Source organism: Rhinopithecus bieti, unplaced genomic scaffold (genome assembly GCF_001698545.2).
Source record: "Rhinopithecus bieti isolate Rb0 unplaced genomic scaffold, ASM169854v2 scaffold_3057, whole genome shotgun sequence".
In the NCBI taxonomy this organism is placed as follows: Eukaryota; Metazoa; Chordata; class Mammalia; order Primates; family Cercopithecidae; genus Rhinopithecus; species Rhinopithecus bieti.
The window spans coordinates 544,520-562,714 of record NW_016803927.1 but is presented as its reverse complement, the minus strand read 5'-3'; the positions used below and the strand labels follow the sequence as shown (position 1 = coordinate 562,714).

The following is an 18,195-nucleotide window of genomic DNA, read 5'->3' as shown; positions in this document are numbered from 1 at the left end:
GCCCGCCTCGGCCTCCCAAAGTGCTGGGATTACAGGCTTGAGCCACCGCGCCCGGCCAGGACTAACTATTATAACCTATCTTACAGGGTTAGGGTGAGGATTATAGGTGAGGATTAAATGAGTTAATGCATGTGAAATGCTTAAAATAGTAGCTGGCGGCTGGGCACAGTGGCGCATACCTGTAATCCCAGCACTTTGGGAGGCCGAGGTGGGAGGATTGCCTGAGCCTGGGAGTTCAAGACCAGCCTGTGCAACATGGCGAAACTCTACAAAAAAATATGAAAATTAGCCAAGCTTGATGTTGCACTCCTGTAGTCCCAGCTACTTGGGAGGCTGTGGTGGGAGGATCACCTGAGCCTGCGGAGGTCAAGGCTGCAGTAAGCTGTGATCACACCCCTGCGCACTAGCTTGGGTGACAGAGTAAGACCTTGTCTCAAAAAAATAAAAAATTAGCCAGCCATGGTAGTGTGTACCTGTAGTCCCAGCTACTCTGGAGGCTGAGGTGGGAGGATCATCTAAGCCCAGGGAGGTCAAGGGTTGTGATCACAACACTGTCCTCCAGCCTGGATGACAGAGTGAGACCTTGTCTCAAAAGTAAAATAACAAATAAAAAAATAAAAAATTAGCCAGGCGTGGTGGCGCATGTCTATAGTCCCACCGTGGGAAGATGGCTTGAGCTAGGCTCAGGTTGAGGCTGCAGTGACCCATGATCGTGCCACAGTGTTCCATTCTGGGCAACAGAGCAAGACTGTCTCAAAACAAAACTAACCAAACAAAAACATGGAGCACATAGAAGACAGTTAGGTGCTGGGCAAATGTTAATTATTATATATTATTTTCATATTGAGAAAAAATGTATGTTGTAGAAATCATCTGTGTTTTTAATGGGGAGTAGAGATATGGATCATACTAAGCAATTGATAATTGAAGCATTTATATTTGAGTTTAGAATAAGTATTACATATTTGTACTAACAACCACAGCTTCTGTGTACTTGGTCCTAATCTTTCCATCCTGATCCTTTTATCAGCTTCTTAGACTGTAGGTTAGTTCAATGGGGAATGTGATTGGAAATCAGAAATATGAGAAAAGAAAGTTCTAATTTACATAAGGGAAAATAGAAGGATTAATTTACTCTCTATTTTTTAAAACTAATGTAAAAGGCTGAGGTGGGAGGATCATCTAATAAGTGGGGAGGCTTATTGGAAGTTCAAGTTCTTGGCTGGACATGGTGGCTTATGCCTGTAATCCCAATACTTTGAAAGGCTGAGGTGAGCAGATCGCTTGAGCCCAGGAATTGAAGACCAGCCTGGGCAAAATGGGGTAACCCCATCTCTACAAAAAATACAAAAGTTAGCCAGGCATCATGGCATGCCCCTGTAGTCCCAGCTACTTGGGAGGCTGAGGTGGGAGGATCACCTGAGCCCAGTGAGGTGAAGACTGCGTTGAGCCATGATCATGCCACTGCACTCCAGCCTGGGCAATAGAGTGAGGCTGTATCTCAAAACAAAACAAAACAAAAATTAAGTTCTTGCTGTTTACTTCTGAATTATTCTTTTTTTCTTTCATTTTATTTTACCAGGATGATCCTCATACTAACTTAGTAACTGAAGCTATAAAAAACGATCACCTCAGGCAAATGGAATGTGAAAGGTAGTATTTTAAACTTAATAATGTAGTTATTAATTACACTATTTAAAATACTTAATGTTTAGTATTAAGATACTTAATATTTGAAACTTAAAATGATTTAGTTTTAATTTTTATAAAAGGGTTGAATGTGCATACTATTTCTTACAGAACTTGTTATATTCAATATATTTCTTGAATAGTGCTATTTCATTTTTGTACTTACTGGTTCTCTTTTCTCATTCAGAATGATCAGTGCTCTTGCTAATCTCACTCAATTTGTTATTCTGTCAGTTGTTTCCCTCTGCATTTGGTACATTATTGGAGATTTGTTTATCTTACCTTTATTTCAAAAATGATGTCTTTGTTTTTTTATCCTGCCTCACAATTAAGTATTAGCTCTCATAGACAAAATTCTATTTATTTTGTTTCTTCCTTCCTCTAATATGGTACTACAACCTGTTTCTACTTACAACACTTCTGACACCAAATGTGTGGTTTTTCTCACACCAACAACCAATTATCCAACTCCCTGGACACCAAGGACTTAGTCCCACAATACTGCTCCCTGTTCCTAACTACAGATGCCAGTTGTAAGCCTGGGCCTCCTGAACTCCTGACTGACCTGCTGTGAATGGAGGGCTCCCACTACCCCCTCCTCAGGGTCAGTAGTTTTCTAGAAGAGCTCACAAAACTCAGGAAAATACTTTATTTATACTTACCACTTTATTACAAAGGATACAACTCAGAGACAATCAAATGGAAGAAGTGCATAGGGCAGAATATGGCGGAAGTAGTGCAGAGCTGCTATGCACTCTCTGGGTGCACCACCCTTCCAGCACCTCCGTGTGTTCATCAACCTGGAAACTCTCTGAACTGTGTCATTTAGGGTTTTTATGGAGATTTCATGATGTAGGTAGGCATGACTGGTTTTTATCATTGGCCATTGGTGATTGAACTCAGTCTGCAACCTTTCTCCCTTCCCTTGAGATTGGGGGGTGGAATTAAAAGTACAACTGGGGTGGTGTCAGAAAAGGCCAAGTGGGGAGCTAAGACTTTAACCCCTAAAGGCTGTTCCATTCCTCTGATGTCAGTGGATGACATGTGGGGAGCCTGGAATTTCATCCCTTCCCAGCAGTACTGACGCACCCCCGAATCCTTTCTCCTTGGGTCGTGTCAGAGGAGGCTTAGTGGAGCGTCAGGGCTTTAACTGTCACCCAGTTGTAGCAAAGCCCTCCCACCATGATGTTAGTAGGATGGACTATTTGGGAAGCAAGAACTCCCACCCTGCCCAACAGATACAAGGACCCCCCTGCCTTTTCTGGGTGTTAACGGAAGCCATGTGGCAGGGGCTGGATTTCCACCTTCACCTGGCAGTGGCAAGGTGGAGTGTCTCCTTCCTCTGCTGGAGTAGTATCCAGAAAGCCAGCTAAAACAGAATACTTAAGATCCAGGGTCTCATAATTCAGAAATGTCCAAGTGTTCATTAACAATCATTGTTGGCTGGGCACGGTGGCTCACGCCTGTAGTCCCAGCACTTTGGGAGGCTGAGCCAGGTAGATCACCTGAGGTCAAAAGTTTGAGACCAACCTGACCAATATGGTGAAACCCCATCTCTACTAAAAATACAAAAATTATCCGGGCATGGTGGCATGTGCATGTAGTACCAGCTACTCGGGAGGCTGGGACAGGAGAATTGCTTGAACCCAGGAGGCGGAGGTTTCAGTGAGCGCCGAGATAGCGCCACTGCACTCCAGGCTGGGTGACAGAGCAGGACTCCGTCTCAAAAAATAAATAAATAAATAAATAAATAAGATTGTTTGAATAGCCCTATAAATCTTAAAGATATCGAATGATAATTTTAAAACTCTGAAGAAAGAAACCTGTCTCTAGGCCCAGATGTGTTTTACTGGAGAATTGTATTAAGAATTTAGGCCGGGCGCGGTGGCTCAAGCCTGTAATCCCAGCACTTTGGGAGGCCGAGACGGGCGGATCACGAGGTCAGGAAATCGAGACCATCCTGGCTGACACGGTGAAACCTCGTCTCTACTAAAAAAAATACAAAACTAGCCGGGCGAGGTGGCGGGCGCCTGTAGTCCCAGCTACTTGGGAGGCTGAGGCAGGAGAATGGCGGAAACCCGGGAGGTGGAGCTTGCAGTGAGCTGAGATCTGGCCACTGCACTCCAGCCTGGGCGACAGAGCAAGACTCCGCCTCAAAAAAAAAAAAAAAAAAAAAAAAAAATTTATATCATGGGTGGGAAGGGGTGGCCACTTGGGCAGGATGGCATGGCTGCAGTGGGCGCGGGCCCCGGTGCAGGGGGTCCGGGTGCAAAGAGCAGCGGTGGGGGCGCTCAAGGGCGCACCGGTGGGGCACTGTGCCTGCTGTGGTATGTGCTGAGCACGGGCAGCAGCGTGGTCAACAAGGTGATCCTGAGCACCTTCCAGTTCCCGGTGACCATGTCCTTGTGCCACATCCTGGCACTATACGTGGGGCTCCTGCTGCTGCTGCGTGCCTGGCGCATGCCCCCCACACCACCCATCTCAGGCCCGGGGCCCAGTCTGCATCCGTTGCCCGGCCCGCTGCTGCTACTGCGCATCTACCCACACTGTGTGCTGCCACTCGCCTTCAGCAAGTACTTCGCGTCCCTGTCAGTGCACGTCAGCTTCTGAAAGGTGCCCATGCACACACCATCAAGGCCACCATGCCCATTTGGGTGGTCCTCATGTTCCAGATCATTATAAAGGAGAAGCAGAGCACCAAGGTGTACTTGTCACTCATCCCCATCATCAGCAGTGTCCTGATGGCCACGGTCACCAAGTTGTCTTTTGACATGTGGGGAGGCTGCCATGCTGTGCTTCTTGTTTCAGAACATTTTCTCCAAAAAGATCTTGGGAGATTCGCAGATCCACCATCTCCCGCTGCTCAACATCCTGGGCTGCCACGCTGTCTTTTCTATGATCCCCACCTGGGTTCTGGTGGCCCTCTCGGCTTTCCTGGTCAGCAGCGTCTTGACTTACGTCTCCCAGTGGCCCTGGATGCTTCTGCTTCTGGCTGTCAGCGGCTTCTATAACTTTGCCCAAAATGTCATTGCCTTCAGCATCCTCAGCCTCATCAGCCCCCTGAGCTATTCGGTTGTGAGTGCCACCAAGAGAATCATGGTCATCACAGTGTCCCTGATCATGCTGCCCAACCCAGTCACCAGCACCAACATCCTGGGCATGATGACCGCCATCCTCAGGGTCTTCCTCTACAACAAGACCAAGTAAGATGCAAACCAGCAAGTCAGGAAGCACCTCCTGCTGGCACCGCGGTGGACCTGAGCAGCAAGGAGCATCACCGGAGCCCACAGTGGACCCGAGCAGCAAGGAGCATCACCGGAGCCCACTGGAGAAGCCCCACCAACGGCCTCCTCTTCCCCCAGCACAGGGACTCTCATGGCTACAACAACATCTTAACAGACCATTTCCAGTACAGCTGGCAGAGCTACCCAGACTCGAAGTTGGAACTGCTATGACTTGTAGAGTTCAGAGGACAGGACCAGACTGTTCTGCAACTCCTTCCCCCCGCCCCCACAGCAGTTTCAGAAACCTCTGACATCCCGTGAATGTACAGCCCAACATCCAGTGAATGTACAGCCCAGCTGAGGGAATGGTGCATAACTCTCCATCAGAAGCACTGAGGTTCCCGGCCCCCCATGAGCTGCAGGAGGATGCGTTGCCTGCAGCTCAGATGGCTGTGGGCTCTGGGCAAACCTAAACAGAGACTGGTGTCTCATGCTCTTTCTTCCTGGAGACTGTCATCTGAGGGCTGGGTCCCTGCCGAGATCTTGGCCACATTGTACCTTTCCATGTGGAATTACTCCCCAAACGGTGTATCTCAAAACACTTGTATCTGCATTCCAGATAACATGCAGGACCCTGTCTGGAACGCTGGGATCGCTGTGCCTGTAGACCATGGGCTGGCAGTGGGGGTGACCGGGGTGGTGCTTGAGAACATCAGACTGGCTACTTTAATTCCCCAGCTCAGGCATGCATAAGACCAACAGGGTCTCTGAGCAGACAAGGAGCCTGTGAAAATCATTCAAAAACATCCCCAGCCACAGAGATGGATCCGGTTTCCCAGTCATCCCCTTAATGGTTCACAAGTTCCTGGCAAACATTCCAAAGCGAAAAGCGATTGCAATTAGCATCCAATTCCTGCAGCCTGGTGCTCTGCCCTGCACATCAGAGTTGGCGTCCACCTGGATCCAGAGGGAAGGGAAACTGCTCTCTCTCTCTCCTCTGCCTCCACTTCTCTTGGGGTAACCAGAAGGATCTTCGAGAAATCATATTCAGTCTTTCAAGCTCTATTTCTATAGCACTTATCTTTTGAGAGGAGTCTTCACCTCTTCTGCAATGACTTGGTAGATTGTTTGGTAGGGAGACCTTGATTTTCTGAGGATCTTACATTTTTCTAGGGAATATTTTGTAGTTGAGTGTGTGTTTCTATGCCTCGATCCCCATTACCGTGTGCGTTAGGACTGGCTCGTGGGTCAAAAACTGTTTTATTTCTAAATGTTTAAAACAAAGTTCCCACTGGTGATGCCTGTGCGACACATTTGGTATTTAGTAGGAAACGATGAAGTGTTTCGAAGCTTCGAGAGAAGCTTCAAAATGGACACAATTGCTGAAAACAGAACGAATCACGAACATTATCTCAATAATTTGCATAATAGACAAGACCATGGCGTTCTGGTTCCCTGACCTGTTTTTGTGTTTTTGTTAGGATCTGAATCCTGTTCTGGGTAAGGGGAGAAGCAGCGAACACTGCACTAGGATTTGGTTTGCCAAATCAGATTCTTTGGTCAAGAGTCAGTTTAGGGCTGGGCGCAGTGGGTCACCCCTGTAATCCCAGCACTTTGGGAGGCTGAGGCAGGTGGATCACTAGAGACCAGCCTGGCCAACGTGGTGAGCTCTTTCTCTACTAAAAAGATGCAAAAATTAGCCAGGCATGATAGCACATGCCTGTAGTCCCAGCTACTTGGGAGGCTGAGGCAGGAGGATCACTTGAGCCCAGGAGGTGGAGGTTGCAGTGAGCCGAGATCATGCCACCACACTCCAGCCTGGCCAACAGAGTGAGACTCTCTCAAAAACAAACAAACAAACAGAAAAAAATAAAAAAATAAACAAAGAACCAGTCTGGGTTTTGGCAGAAATCACATCAGGAATATTACAAGACCCCAGTAGGTAACCCTGAGTGGTCAGGTCTGAGCTGTGGTCTCAGTCTTCTATGGCTTCATGAAAGGACTGTGCCCTCAGGGAGGGGACCACGGCTTGGCTTGTGGGGTCTTGGGTGATGGCTGCCATCTTTCTTCATCATCACACCCAGCTTTTTGCTGGCACTTGCGGGGAGACAGCAGCAGATGAGAGGTTCACCCTTTATCTCCCAGTGAGCAAGATGTTTCCCTGTTCAGAGAGGAAGTAACATTGCTTATGCTTGACTGCTGTTTTTTTGTGTTCATTTGTTTGCTTTTCGTTCGATTGGAATTCTGTATTTAAGATGTTAAATTGTGTCAGCTTACATATGGAACACTCCTGGAGAGGTGACTGGCCCCCCTCCCTGCTTGGCAGTGGGTTTCTGCATCACCGGCTTCAGAAGCGTCCCTGTTCGCTAGTCTGTTGTTTGCTTGCTTTGTGAATACTTTGGTCCCAAGCTGAGACAATTGCTGTGTAAAACGGGAAGAGTCAATCCTGAAGGGTATTATTTTTCAGAAGAATTTGCCGTGTGCCTTCACCGAAGGCAGTCAAGTCTGCAGTTGGATTTTTCTCACTGGGGAATGACAGGAAATGGGGATAATTTTGCACTGTGGATATATTACAGGAGTTGTCTATACAATTATAGTACCTGCTTCTTTGAACATGTCATTGAACTCCAAAATGAATTCGACCTCCATTCAGGTTTAATGTCTGACGTTGCTGGAAAAAAAAAAAAGGAATTAACCTCAGTTCTACATAATCTCTTTCAGAACCTGTTTTCCTTTATAAAGGTAGAAGTACCCTACTACCAAAATCAGCCAATACCAAGAAAAAAAGAAAGAAAGATAAATACAGATTAATATCATGTGAATATATGAATACAGACTCAAAAGCAAATTGAAATATTAACAAAATATTTTTAAAAATTATGCATCTGGACCAAATGGGATTTGTCCCAGGAATGTGAAATTTGTTTAACATGTAAAAATCAATTAATATTGTACAGGTGGCCAAGTGTGGTGGCTCTTGCCTGTAATCCTGACACTTTGTGGTGCTGAGGTGGGTGGATCACTTGATCCCAGGAGTTTGAGACCAGCCTGGGAAACATGGTGAAACCCTGGCTCTACTAAAAATAACAAAAACTGAGGTGGAGGATCACCTGAACCTGGGGAGGTTGAGTCTGCAGTGAGCGGTGATCATGCCACTGCACACCAGCCTGGGCGACAGAGTGAGACCCTATCTCAAATAATAATAATAATAATATAGGATATCAGTAGAATGAAGGATGAAAACTACACAAGCATCTCAGTAGAAACCAGAAAATTTTTTTCACAAAATTCAAAGCGTTTTCAAGATTAAAAACAAAAAGTCCAACAAGAAACAAGTAGAAAGGAAGTTCCCCAATTTGATAAAGTACATCTATGACACACCCACGGCTAACATCATACTTAATGGAAAGAGACTAAATGCTAGGCTGGGCAACATGGCGAAACTCTTTCTCTACAAAAAATACAAAAATTAGCCAGGCGTGGTGATGTGCACTGTAGTCCCAGTTATTTGGGAGAATTGCTTGAGCCTGGGAGGTGGAGGTTGCAGTAAGCCAAACCCCATGCCCAGACAGAGCATGACCCAGTCTCAAAAAAAAAGACTGAATGCTTTGCATCAGAAACAAGATAGGGATATCCAACTTTTACCAGTTTTTTGTTTTGTTTTATTTTGTTTTCTGAGATGGAATCTTGCTCTGTCGCCCAGGCTAGAGTGCAGTAGTGCAATCTCAGCTCACTGCAACCTCCGCTTCCTGGGTTCAAGCGATTCCTCTGCCTCAGCCTCCTGAGTAGCTGGGACTACAGGCACCCGCCACCATGCTGGGCTAATTTTTGTATTTTTAATAGAGACAGGGTTTCACCATATTGGCCAGGCTGGTCTTGAACTCCTGACCTCAGGTGATACACCCACCTTGGCCTTCCAAAGTGCTGGGATCACAGGCATGAGCCACCACACCCAGCCTGCTTTCACCAGTTCTGTTCATCATTGAACTGGAAGATTCCATCTTTGGCAGTTTTCAAAACAAATAAAACTGGAGTTAAAGACATCCAGATTAGAAAGGAACAGTTAAAGCCATCTTTTTTCAGATGACATGATCTTGTATATAGAAAATCCTAAGGAATCAACTTAAAATCTGTTAGAATAAATGAGTTCGGTGAGGTTGTAGAGCAAAAAAAAAATCAGTATACAAAAATCAATAGTATAGTGCAGAAATATATTAATATCTTCTCAGCCTTTTGGCTAAGATCAAGTGTAGTATTTGCATATCTGATGCTTCCACTATCCAAGGACAATCTGTTAAATGAATTTTTGGAGCAGGGAGATTGAATAGGACCTTGCTCCATCTGCTCTATGCATTGACCTGCTAGTGCAGTAACTCCAGGAACTGTGCACCCCCTCAGGAAAAAAAGAAATATACTATATACTACCAATGAATTATCCCAAAAATGAAATTAACAATTACATTTATAATTGCATAAAAATTATTAGCAATAAATTTAATGAAAGAAATGCAAAACCTAAACTCTGAAAACCATAAGACATGGAAAGAATATAAAGACACTAAGTAAAATCTGTCATATTTTTATGGACAGGCACTTAATGTTGTTAAAATGGCAGTGCTCCCCAAATTAATATACAGATTCACTGCCACCCTTGTCAAAATTCCAGCAACATTTTTACAGAAAGTGACAAATTGATCCTAAAACTCATATGGAAATGGAAGAGAACCAGAATAGCCCAAACAGTGTTGAAAAAGAGAAGCAAAGTTGGGACTCAAACTAGAAAGCAACACTGATAAAGACACTGTGAAGACAGAGGTATAAATGAACGAAATGGAATTGAGAAACAAGGAAAAAACTCTTAAACATTTATAGCCAATGGAGGTGCCAGGAAAATTTAAGAGAAGAAAGGAGAGTCTTTTCAACAAGTGGTACTGGGAAAACTGGATATTCTCTTGCGAAAGAATGAAGTTGTACGTCTTTTCACACCATACACAAAATTACCTTAAAATTAACTATAGAACTAAATGTAAGAGCTAAAACTATAAAATTGTTAGAAAAAAAAAAGAGAAATATCATTGACTGTGGGTTAAGCAAAGGTTTTGTAGATATGACAGCAAAAGCACAAGTGACATAAGAAAAAAATAGGTAAACTGGACGTTATCAAAATTAAAAACTTACATACTTCAGAGGACGCTATCCAGAGAGTGAAAAGACGACCCACTGAATGGGAGAAAATATTTATGGATGATATATCTGAGAGGGGACTTATTTCTAGATTATATAGGTAATGTCCAACTCATAATAAAAAGGCCAGTAGCCCAATTAAAAATGTGCAAAAGATATGAATAGATATTTCTTCAAAATAGATACACAGATGTCCAATACACACATGAAAAGATGCTGAACTTCAGTAATTGGTAGGGAAATGCAGCTGAAAATGCAGTGAGATACTACTTCACACCTACTAGTATGCTGTAATAAAAAAGAAAATAACAAGTATTGGCAAGAGTGTGGAGAAATTGGAACTCTTAAATGCTGATGGTGGGAGTATAAATTGGTGCTTTGTAAAACAGCCTAGAAGTGCCCCAAAAGGTTAAGCATAGACTTACCATATAACCCAGCAATTTTACTTCTAGATATTTACCCAAAAGTTATTAGAGTATATCTATGTCCACATGACAACTTGTATACAGATTTTCATAGTGATATTATTCATAATATCAAAAAATAGAAATAATCCAAATGTGCAACAATTAATGAATGTATAAATAATATATGATCTGTCCATAATATGCAATGTTATTCAGCCGTATAAAGGAATGAAGTACTGATACATGCTATTAGGTTGGTGCAAAAGTAATTGCGGTTTTTCCCATTGAATGCAATTACTTTGCACCAACCAATACAATACGGATGAACCTTGAAAATATGATAAATGAAAGAAGCCAGTCACAAAAAGACCACATGTTTTGTGATTCTGTTTATATGAAAGGTACAAATGAGGCAAATCTATAAAGACAGAAAGTAGATTAGTGGTTGCCAGGGGCTGGATAGGCACAGGGCAGTCTCTGCTAATGGACACTTGCGTTTCTTTTTGGGATGATGAAAATGTTTCAAAAGCGATTGTGGTGCTTGTTGCACAAATCTGTGAATATACCTAAACCATTGCATTGTAGACTTTATATTGGGTGAGCTGTATGGTATATGAGTTATATCCCTATCAAGCTGTTTTTTAAAAATTCAGAAATATGTTTTTAAAATTACACGCCATGACCGAGTAGGATTAATTCCAGGGCTGCAAGGTTGCTTCGTTATTTTTAATTCAACGTAATTCACCATACTAACAAACGAAGGAAAACCACGATTCAGTAATATTGAGAAAGCTCTCTTATTTCTTATGTTTTATGATGAGTGAGTGTTGAACTTTGTCAAATGCTTTTTCTGTAACAGTTGACATATAACATGGATATTACTCAGCAACAAAAAGGAATGAACTATTGATACATGCAACAATTTGGATAGATCTGAAGGGAAGTATACTGTGTGAAAATAGCCAATTCCAGAAGATTATATATAATCTTATTCTTTATATATAACACTCAAAATGATAAAATTGTAGAACTGGAGATCAGATTAGTGGTTGTTAGGAGATGAAGAAGGGGTGGGAGTTGGAGGGAAACAAAGGAATGGAAATAGAGTGGAAATATTCTGTGTCTTGACTGTATCAACAGTAATCTTGTGATATTTGAAAGATGTTACTGTTGGAGGAAACTGGGTAAAGGGTACATGGAATCTCCATTATTTTTTACAAATGCATGTGAATCTACAGTTGTCTCAAAGTTCAAAAGAAAGAATAACAAGATGAATGTTTAATGACTTGGAAAGACTATTTTGTTTGTTTGTTTGTTTTGAGATGGAGTCTGGCTCTGTCGCCCAGGCTGGAGTGCAGTGGCCCAATCTCGGCTGACTGCAAGCTCCGCATCCTGGGTTCACGCCATTCTCCTGCCTCAGCCTCCGGAGTAGCTGGGACTACAGGCACCTGCCAACACGCCTGGCTAATTTTTTGTGTCGTTGGTAGAGACGGGATTTCACCATGCTAGCCAGGATGGTCTCAATATCCTGACCTTGTGATCCACCTGCCTTGGCGTCCCAAGGTGCTGGGATTACGAGCGTGAGCCACTGCGCCCCGCCTGGAAAGATTATTTCTGTATTAATATAACATGGTATAAGGAACAAGTTATAAAATAGTATATACATTTTGAGTCCATTTTAAAAACCACTACTTACATATAAATTCGAGAAGAAATGACTAAGAGAACTTTTACCTACCACTATAAATTGGTATATCCACTTTGAAAAGCACTTGGGGATTTTCCAGTAACCTTGACGATACACATTTTATATATGTACATGTGCATATATATACATACACATAGATACAGCTACACATATATACACACAAAAGCAACAAGTAGTAATTCAGTTTTACTCTTTACCACACACAATTTCTTCAGTGGTAATTTCACTGTTTACTTTCCTGTCTGCAGTGTAGGCTATGTAAGTTCCGCTGCAAGGCCTTGTGTTTCTCCAGTATCTTTTCAGTTTGTCAGATGACATCATAAAGCAGAAAAAGAAAAGAAATGAACACCGTTGACCCAGCAGGCAATCATAGCTTGCTAATCATGTTTCCTAGTCATGGTTTTAAACCTGAATCGTAAATAGATTTCTATGGTAGCTGTCCATTGTTTAGTAGGCTTTTGTGGTATGTTAGTTTTGATAGATAATGTTTACACTTAAATTTTAGGAAATAAATCCAAACTATTTTATACTGTATCTCTAAACACAACTTTTTGGTTTATTTGATATAGGAAAGCCATGGCAGAAAAATACATTATGACATCTGCAAAACTCATTGCTCCTGTAATTGAAACATCTTTTGCTGCAGGTTATGATTGGTAAGAGAAAAAGTCTATAATACTGCATGGATATGGTTGTTTTCATAATTTATACTTTTAAATTTAATATTGTCATTAGAAAAATGAATATAAATGTTGATTCATATTTATCAAGCAGATAATATTATATGTTAAGATTAATATAAGCTATTTTAAAGTTCCTAATAAGATATTTTTCTTATTACTCATGTTATTTTGTAAATAAAATAGTTATATACCACATTTCAGTCAATAATGGACCACACATATAACAGTGGTCTGGTAAGATAGGAAGCTGAAAAATTCCTATCACCTAGCGACATTGTAGCTGTCTCGAAATTGTAGCATAATGCATTATTCACTTGTCTGTGGTGATGCTGCTATAAACAAACCTGCTGCCAGTCGTAGAAAAGTGTGCAGTAATAGCCTAGGCCTTCACATTCACTCAGAGTTTATTTTGTGACTCATCCAAGGCAACTTCCATTCCTGGAAGCTCCATTCATGGTAAGCACCCTATACAGGCATGACATTTTAAAAATCTTTTATACCCTATTTTAATTGTACCTTTTCTATGTTCAGATAGATTTAGATATACAAATACTTACCATTGTGTTATATTTGCTTGTAGTATTCAATACAGTAACATGCTGTGGAGGGTTGTAGCCTAGGAGCAGTAGGCTATACTGTATAGCCTCAGTGTGTTATAGGCCATGCCATATAGGTTTGTGTAAGTACACCCTATGATATTTCCACAACGACAAAATTGCCTGATGACACAGTTCTCAGAACATATCCCCATCATCAAGCGATGCCTTACTGTACAGTAAATACATAAACCAGTAACATAATCGTTTATTATCAAGTATTATGTACTGTACATAATTGTATGTGCTGTGCTTTCATAAGACTGACACAGTGCGGTAGATTTGTTTACACCAACATCACCACAAACACATGAGTTGTGATGCAGCGTTACAGCACCTAGGATGTCATTTGGCAATAGGAATTTTTCAGCGCCATTATCTTATGGGACCACTGTTGTCTATGTGGTTGGTCCTGGACCAAAGCATTTTTTTTTTTTTTGAGACGGAGTCTTGTTCTGTCACCCAGGCTGGAGTGCAGTGGCACAATCTCCGCTCACTGCAACCTCTGCCTCCCGGGTTAATGCTGTTCTCCCACCTCAGCCTCCCGAGTAGCTGGGACTACAGGCGCCCGCCACCACGCCCAGCTAATTTTTTGTATTTTTAGTAGAGACGGGGTTTCACCATGTTAGCCAGGATGGTCTCGATCTCCTGACCTTATGATCCGCCCGCCTCGGCCTCCCAAAGTGCTGGGATTCCAGGCATGAGCCACCACACCTGGCCAGATCAAAACTTTCTTATGTAGCATATGATTGTTGTTCACTGGAATTGTCCTGGTTACTTGGTAAAAGTGCAGATAATCTGGCTCCCTACATCTTTCTCTGTAGATCTGAGTCAGGGTTCTGAGGTCTGGAGTGAGTATTTGCGTTTGCGTCAAGCCTCCCCAAGTGATTCTGATACCTACTATACTGTAACTCTTTACCGGTGTTATGACTGCATATTAAAATCAGGGAATTTTTAATAGTCCTAACACACAGGCTGCACCATAGACTAGTTGAATCAGAATTTCTGGGTGTTGGGACAGAGGGATCAGTATTTATAAAGACTCCTAGGGAGTTCTGTGATATAAATCCCACATACAGAACTATTGCTCTATACTATGCAAATAGTTCTTGAATGCCACTGACTGAAGAACTCATTAAAAATAGGTATTCGGTTGGTCTTAAATGGGATAGAGCATCTATATTTTTTAATGCTGTCCAGGTAACTGTCATGTATAATGGAAATTACACATAATTCCACAGTTTTACTGAAAACAGAAGAGAAAACTTAGTTCTGCAATTACTTGCAATTTTACTATGAATTCTTCTGGCATTCTTACTGTATTTCTGTTAACTTATTTGTATACAATTACATTATTTTTAACCTTTTTTCTGGATTTGTTTATGTTTGTTAAATATAAACATACAAAAAATTATCCAAAATGGTAACTCAGCTCAATGATACATCACAATACAAACGAACATTTAACCATTGCGTACCCTAATAAGTAAAATTTAAAGAATAGAACATTGTTAGCACCTTGCAAAATGCCAATCCTAATCACTGGCTACCCAACTCTGAAGAGTGACTGATGTCCCTGAAGAGTGACTTTGATGATAATCACTTACTTGCTTTTCTTCATACTTTAACCACCTAAGCAGGCATCCATAATTTAGTTTTGCCAGGTTTTAAAAGCATTATATAAATGGATCGTACTGTACATATTCTTCTGCATATGACTTCTTTTACTCTATGTTTGTAAGTGTTGTCCATGTCCTCGCATGTAGCTGTGGTTTGTTCATTTTCATTGCTATCTAGTAGTTCATGGTATTAATATGTAAAAATGTATCCATTTCAATGTGACTGGGCATTGTGATTGGCAGTTTGTACCTGTTGTAAATGCTCCTATCAATATTATGGTACAATTGTGCATGTCTCTTGGTGGGTGGTGCCTACATTTCTGTTCGATGTATACCTATGAGTGAAATGGCTTGGTCCTAGCGTGCGTGTATGTCCAGCTTTGATACCGCTAAACAGTTTTCCAAAGTTCCTATACTTGTTTACACCCCCACCAAGAGTGCATGAAAATTCGAATAGTTTACAAATACTTGGTGTATTTTGTATTTTTTCATTTTAGCCAGCCATACTGGTGGCATCTCATTGTAGTTTTAATTTGCATTTCACTGACAGCTGATTTTGTATGTTTATTTGCCATATGAATATTATTTTTTGAGAAGTTCCCGTTCAAGACTTTTGCCCTTGTTTGTATTTCTTTAGTTAGTTCTTTTTGTGTCCTTTTAAGGCAGCTTTTGCATGCCCCAACTTCATGAAAATATTTTCTTATGTTTTCTTCTAGAGGTTTTACTTTTCACATTTAGATATAGGATCTCTATGGAATTGATTTTTGTGTGTAGTATGAAGTAAGGTTAAGATTTTTTTTTTCTTTTCTCTCTCTTTTCTTTTCTGTAATAGGGCTATCCAGTTAACCCAGCATCATTTATGGAAAATAGTTTACTTTTTCCACTGCACTGTAATGTCACCTTTGACATATACCAAGTGACTATACATTAGTCTGTTTGTAGACTCTTTATTCAATCCCTTTGGTCCATTTCTCTACTCTTGCAGTCAAACCACATTGCTTACATTTCTATAGTTTATAGTAACACTTGATATCTGGAGTGCTATGATCTGAATATTTGTGTTCCCCCAAAATTCATATGTTGAAATCCTAACCCCGAAGGTGATAGTATTAGGAGGTCGTCCCTTTCGAGGTGATTAGGACATGAAGGTAGGTCGCTTTATTTTTATTTTTATTTTTTGAGACAGAGTCTTACTCTGTCGCCAGGCTGGAGTGCAGTGGCGCGATCTTGGCTCACTGCAACCTCCACCTCCCGGGTTCAAGCAATTCCCCTGCCTCAGCCTCCTGAGTAGCTGGGACTACAGGCGCACGTCACCATTCCTGGCTGATTTTTTGTATTTTAATAGAGATGGGGTTTCACCATGTTAGCCAGGATAGTCTCAATCTCCTGACCTCGTGATCCGCCTGCCTCAGCCTCCCAAAGTGCTGGGATTATAGGTGTGAGCCACCATACCCAGCTGGTAGGACACTTTTTGAATGGGATTAGTGCCCTTATAAAAAGAGACCCTGGAGAGCTAACTAGCCCCTACTGTTATGTGAGGACACAGCAAAAAGACAGCATTCTGTGAACCAGGAAGTGGGCCCTCACCAGACACCCACCCTGCTGCTGGCGTCTAGTTCTTGGACTTCTCAGTCTTCATAACTGTGAAAAATAAATGTCTGTTGTTTGGGCTACCTAATTTATGGTTTGGTGTTTTTTTTTGTTTGTTTGTTTTTTAGACAGAGTCTTGCTCTGTCACCCAGGCTAGAGTGCAGTGGTGCAATCTCGGCTCACTGCAACCTCCACCTCCCTAGTTTCAAGAAATTCTCGTAACTTAGCCTCCCAAGTATCTGGGACTAAAGGCACAGTGCCACCACACGTGGCTAAGTTTTGTATTTTTAGTAGAGACAGGATTTAGCCATATTGGCCAGCCTGGTCCCAAACTTCTGGCCTCAAGTGATCTGCCCACCTTGGCCTCCCAAACTGCTGGGATTACAGGTGTGAGCCACTGCACCCGGCTGAGTTTATGGTATTTCGTTATAGCAGCCTGCACACACTAGAGCAGTCAGTGTAAGTCCTCCAGCCTTGTTGCTGAGGATTACCTTGAGTATTCTTGGTTTTTCTCATTTCCACATAGATTTTAAAACCAACTTGTCGATTTTCCAAAAACCTGCTGAGATTAAAACAAAAAAGACTTTTTTAAAAAAGTAAAAAATCAAAAGACTTTTTTTTTAGAGCAGTTTTAGTTTATTAGCATAATTGAGCAGAATGTACAGAGTTTCCATATACTTTCCCCACTTCCTACCTAGAGCCTCCCTCACCAGTATGCCATTCCAGTGTGGTACATTTGTTATAATCAACGTGATCTCAGATCTTCCATTTTCCTATCTATAAAATTAAAATAATCCTTTTAGGGTTGTTGTGAGGGTTAAACGTATTAAAGCTTGTAAAGCAATTAGCACTGCCCCTGATATAGAGTAAACAGCAAATGTTTTGTGCTTTCATAAACAGATCTATTTAAGTTGGCACACAAATTAAATATATTCTACAAGTTCTGTAGAATTTTTCTCACCATGAGAGCATTTAAGATGGAAAAATATATGGAAACTGTCATCTGTTACACATTGAAATTGTTACAATAGTTAATTCAAAATGAGAATGTAGATATCAATCCAATTTTACTTAAATTGATTAGAAATTAAAATAGGCTAATGATAAATTGGGTAAGAAAAGTAATTTAGAACTGAAGACTTCAGTAATTTAAAACCTGTGTTGGGGCAAATCAAGTTCTTACCTTTACAGAGTACTAGGGACCCTTTAAAAAATCTTTGAAAAGCCACATTTAAGAAAACCAACAGCATCAATATACTAAAACGAAATCAAGTAAGCTTTTTTATGCTTTCCCTTATAGGTGCGTGGAAGTGGTGAAAGCTTCTCAATATGTAGAGCTAGCCAATGATCTGGAAATAAACAAAGCAGTTACATACTTGAGACAAAAGGACTATAACCAGGTAAGTTTTAAAAAACTTTTCAGATGGAATTCCATATCTTAATTGGTCAAAGCAATAAAAACAGGGAAACTCCTTTCTAGAATAATGTTATCTGT

At 41.5% G+C, this 18,195-nt stretch overlaps 1 protein-coding gene and 1 pseudogene across 1 annotated transcript in view; both read left to right on the top strand.

Annotated features, from left to right (window-relative positions):
- IFT88 (intraflagellar transport 88) overlaps positions 1-18,195 on the top strand; it is a 130,135-nt gene that overhangs the window by 37,809 nt on the left and 74,131 nt on the right. Inside the window, 3 exon segments of the mRNA XM_017859227.1 lie at positions 1,583-1,653; positions 12,782-12,868; positions 18,001-18,100. Of these exon segments, the coding sequence (XP_017714716.1) occupies positions 1,583-1,653; positions 12,782-12,868; positions 18,001-18,100 (258 nt within the window).
- LOC108519824 (solute carrier family 35 member E1-like) lies at positions 3,907-5,144 on the top strand (annotated as a pseudogene).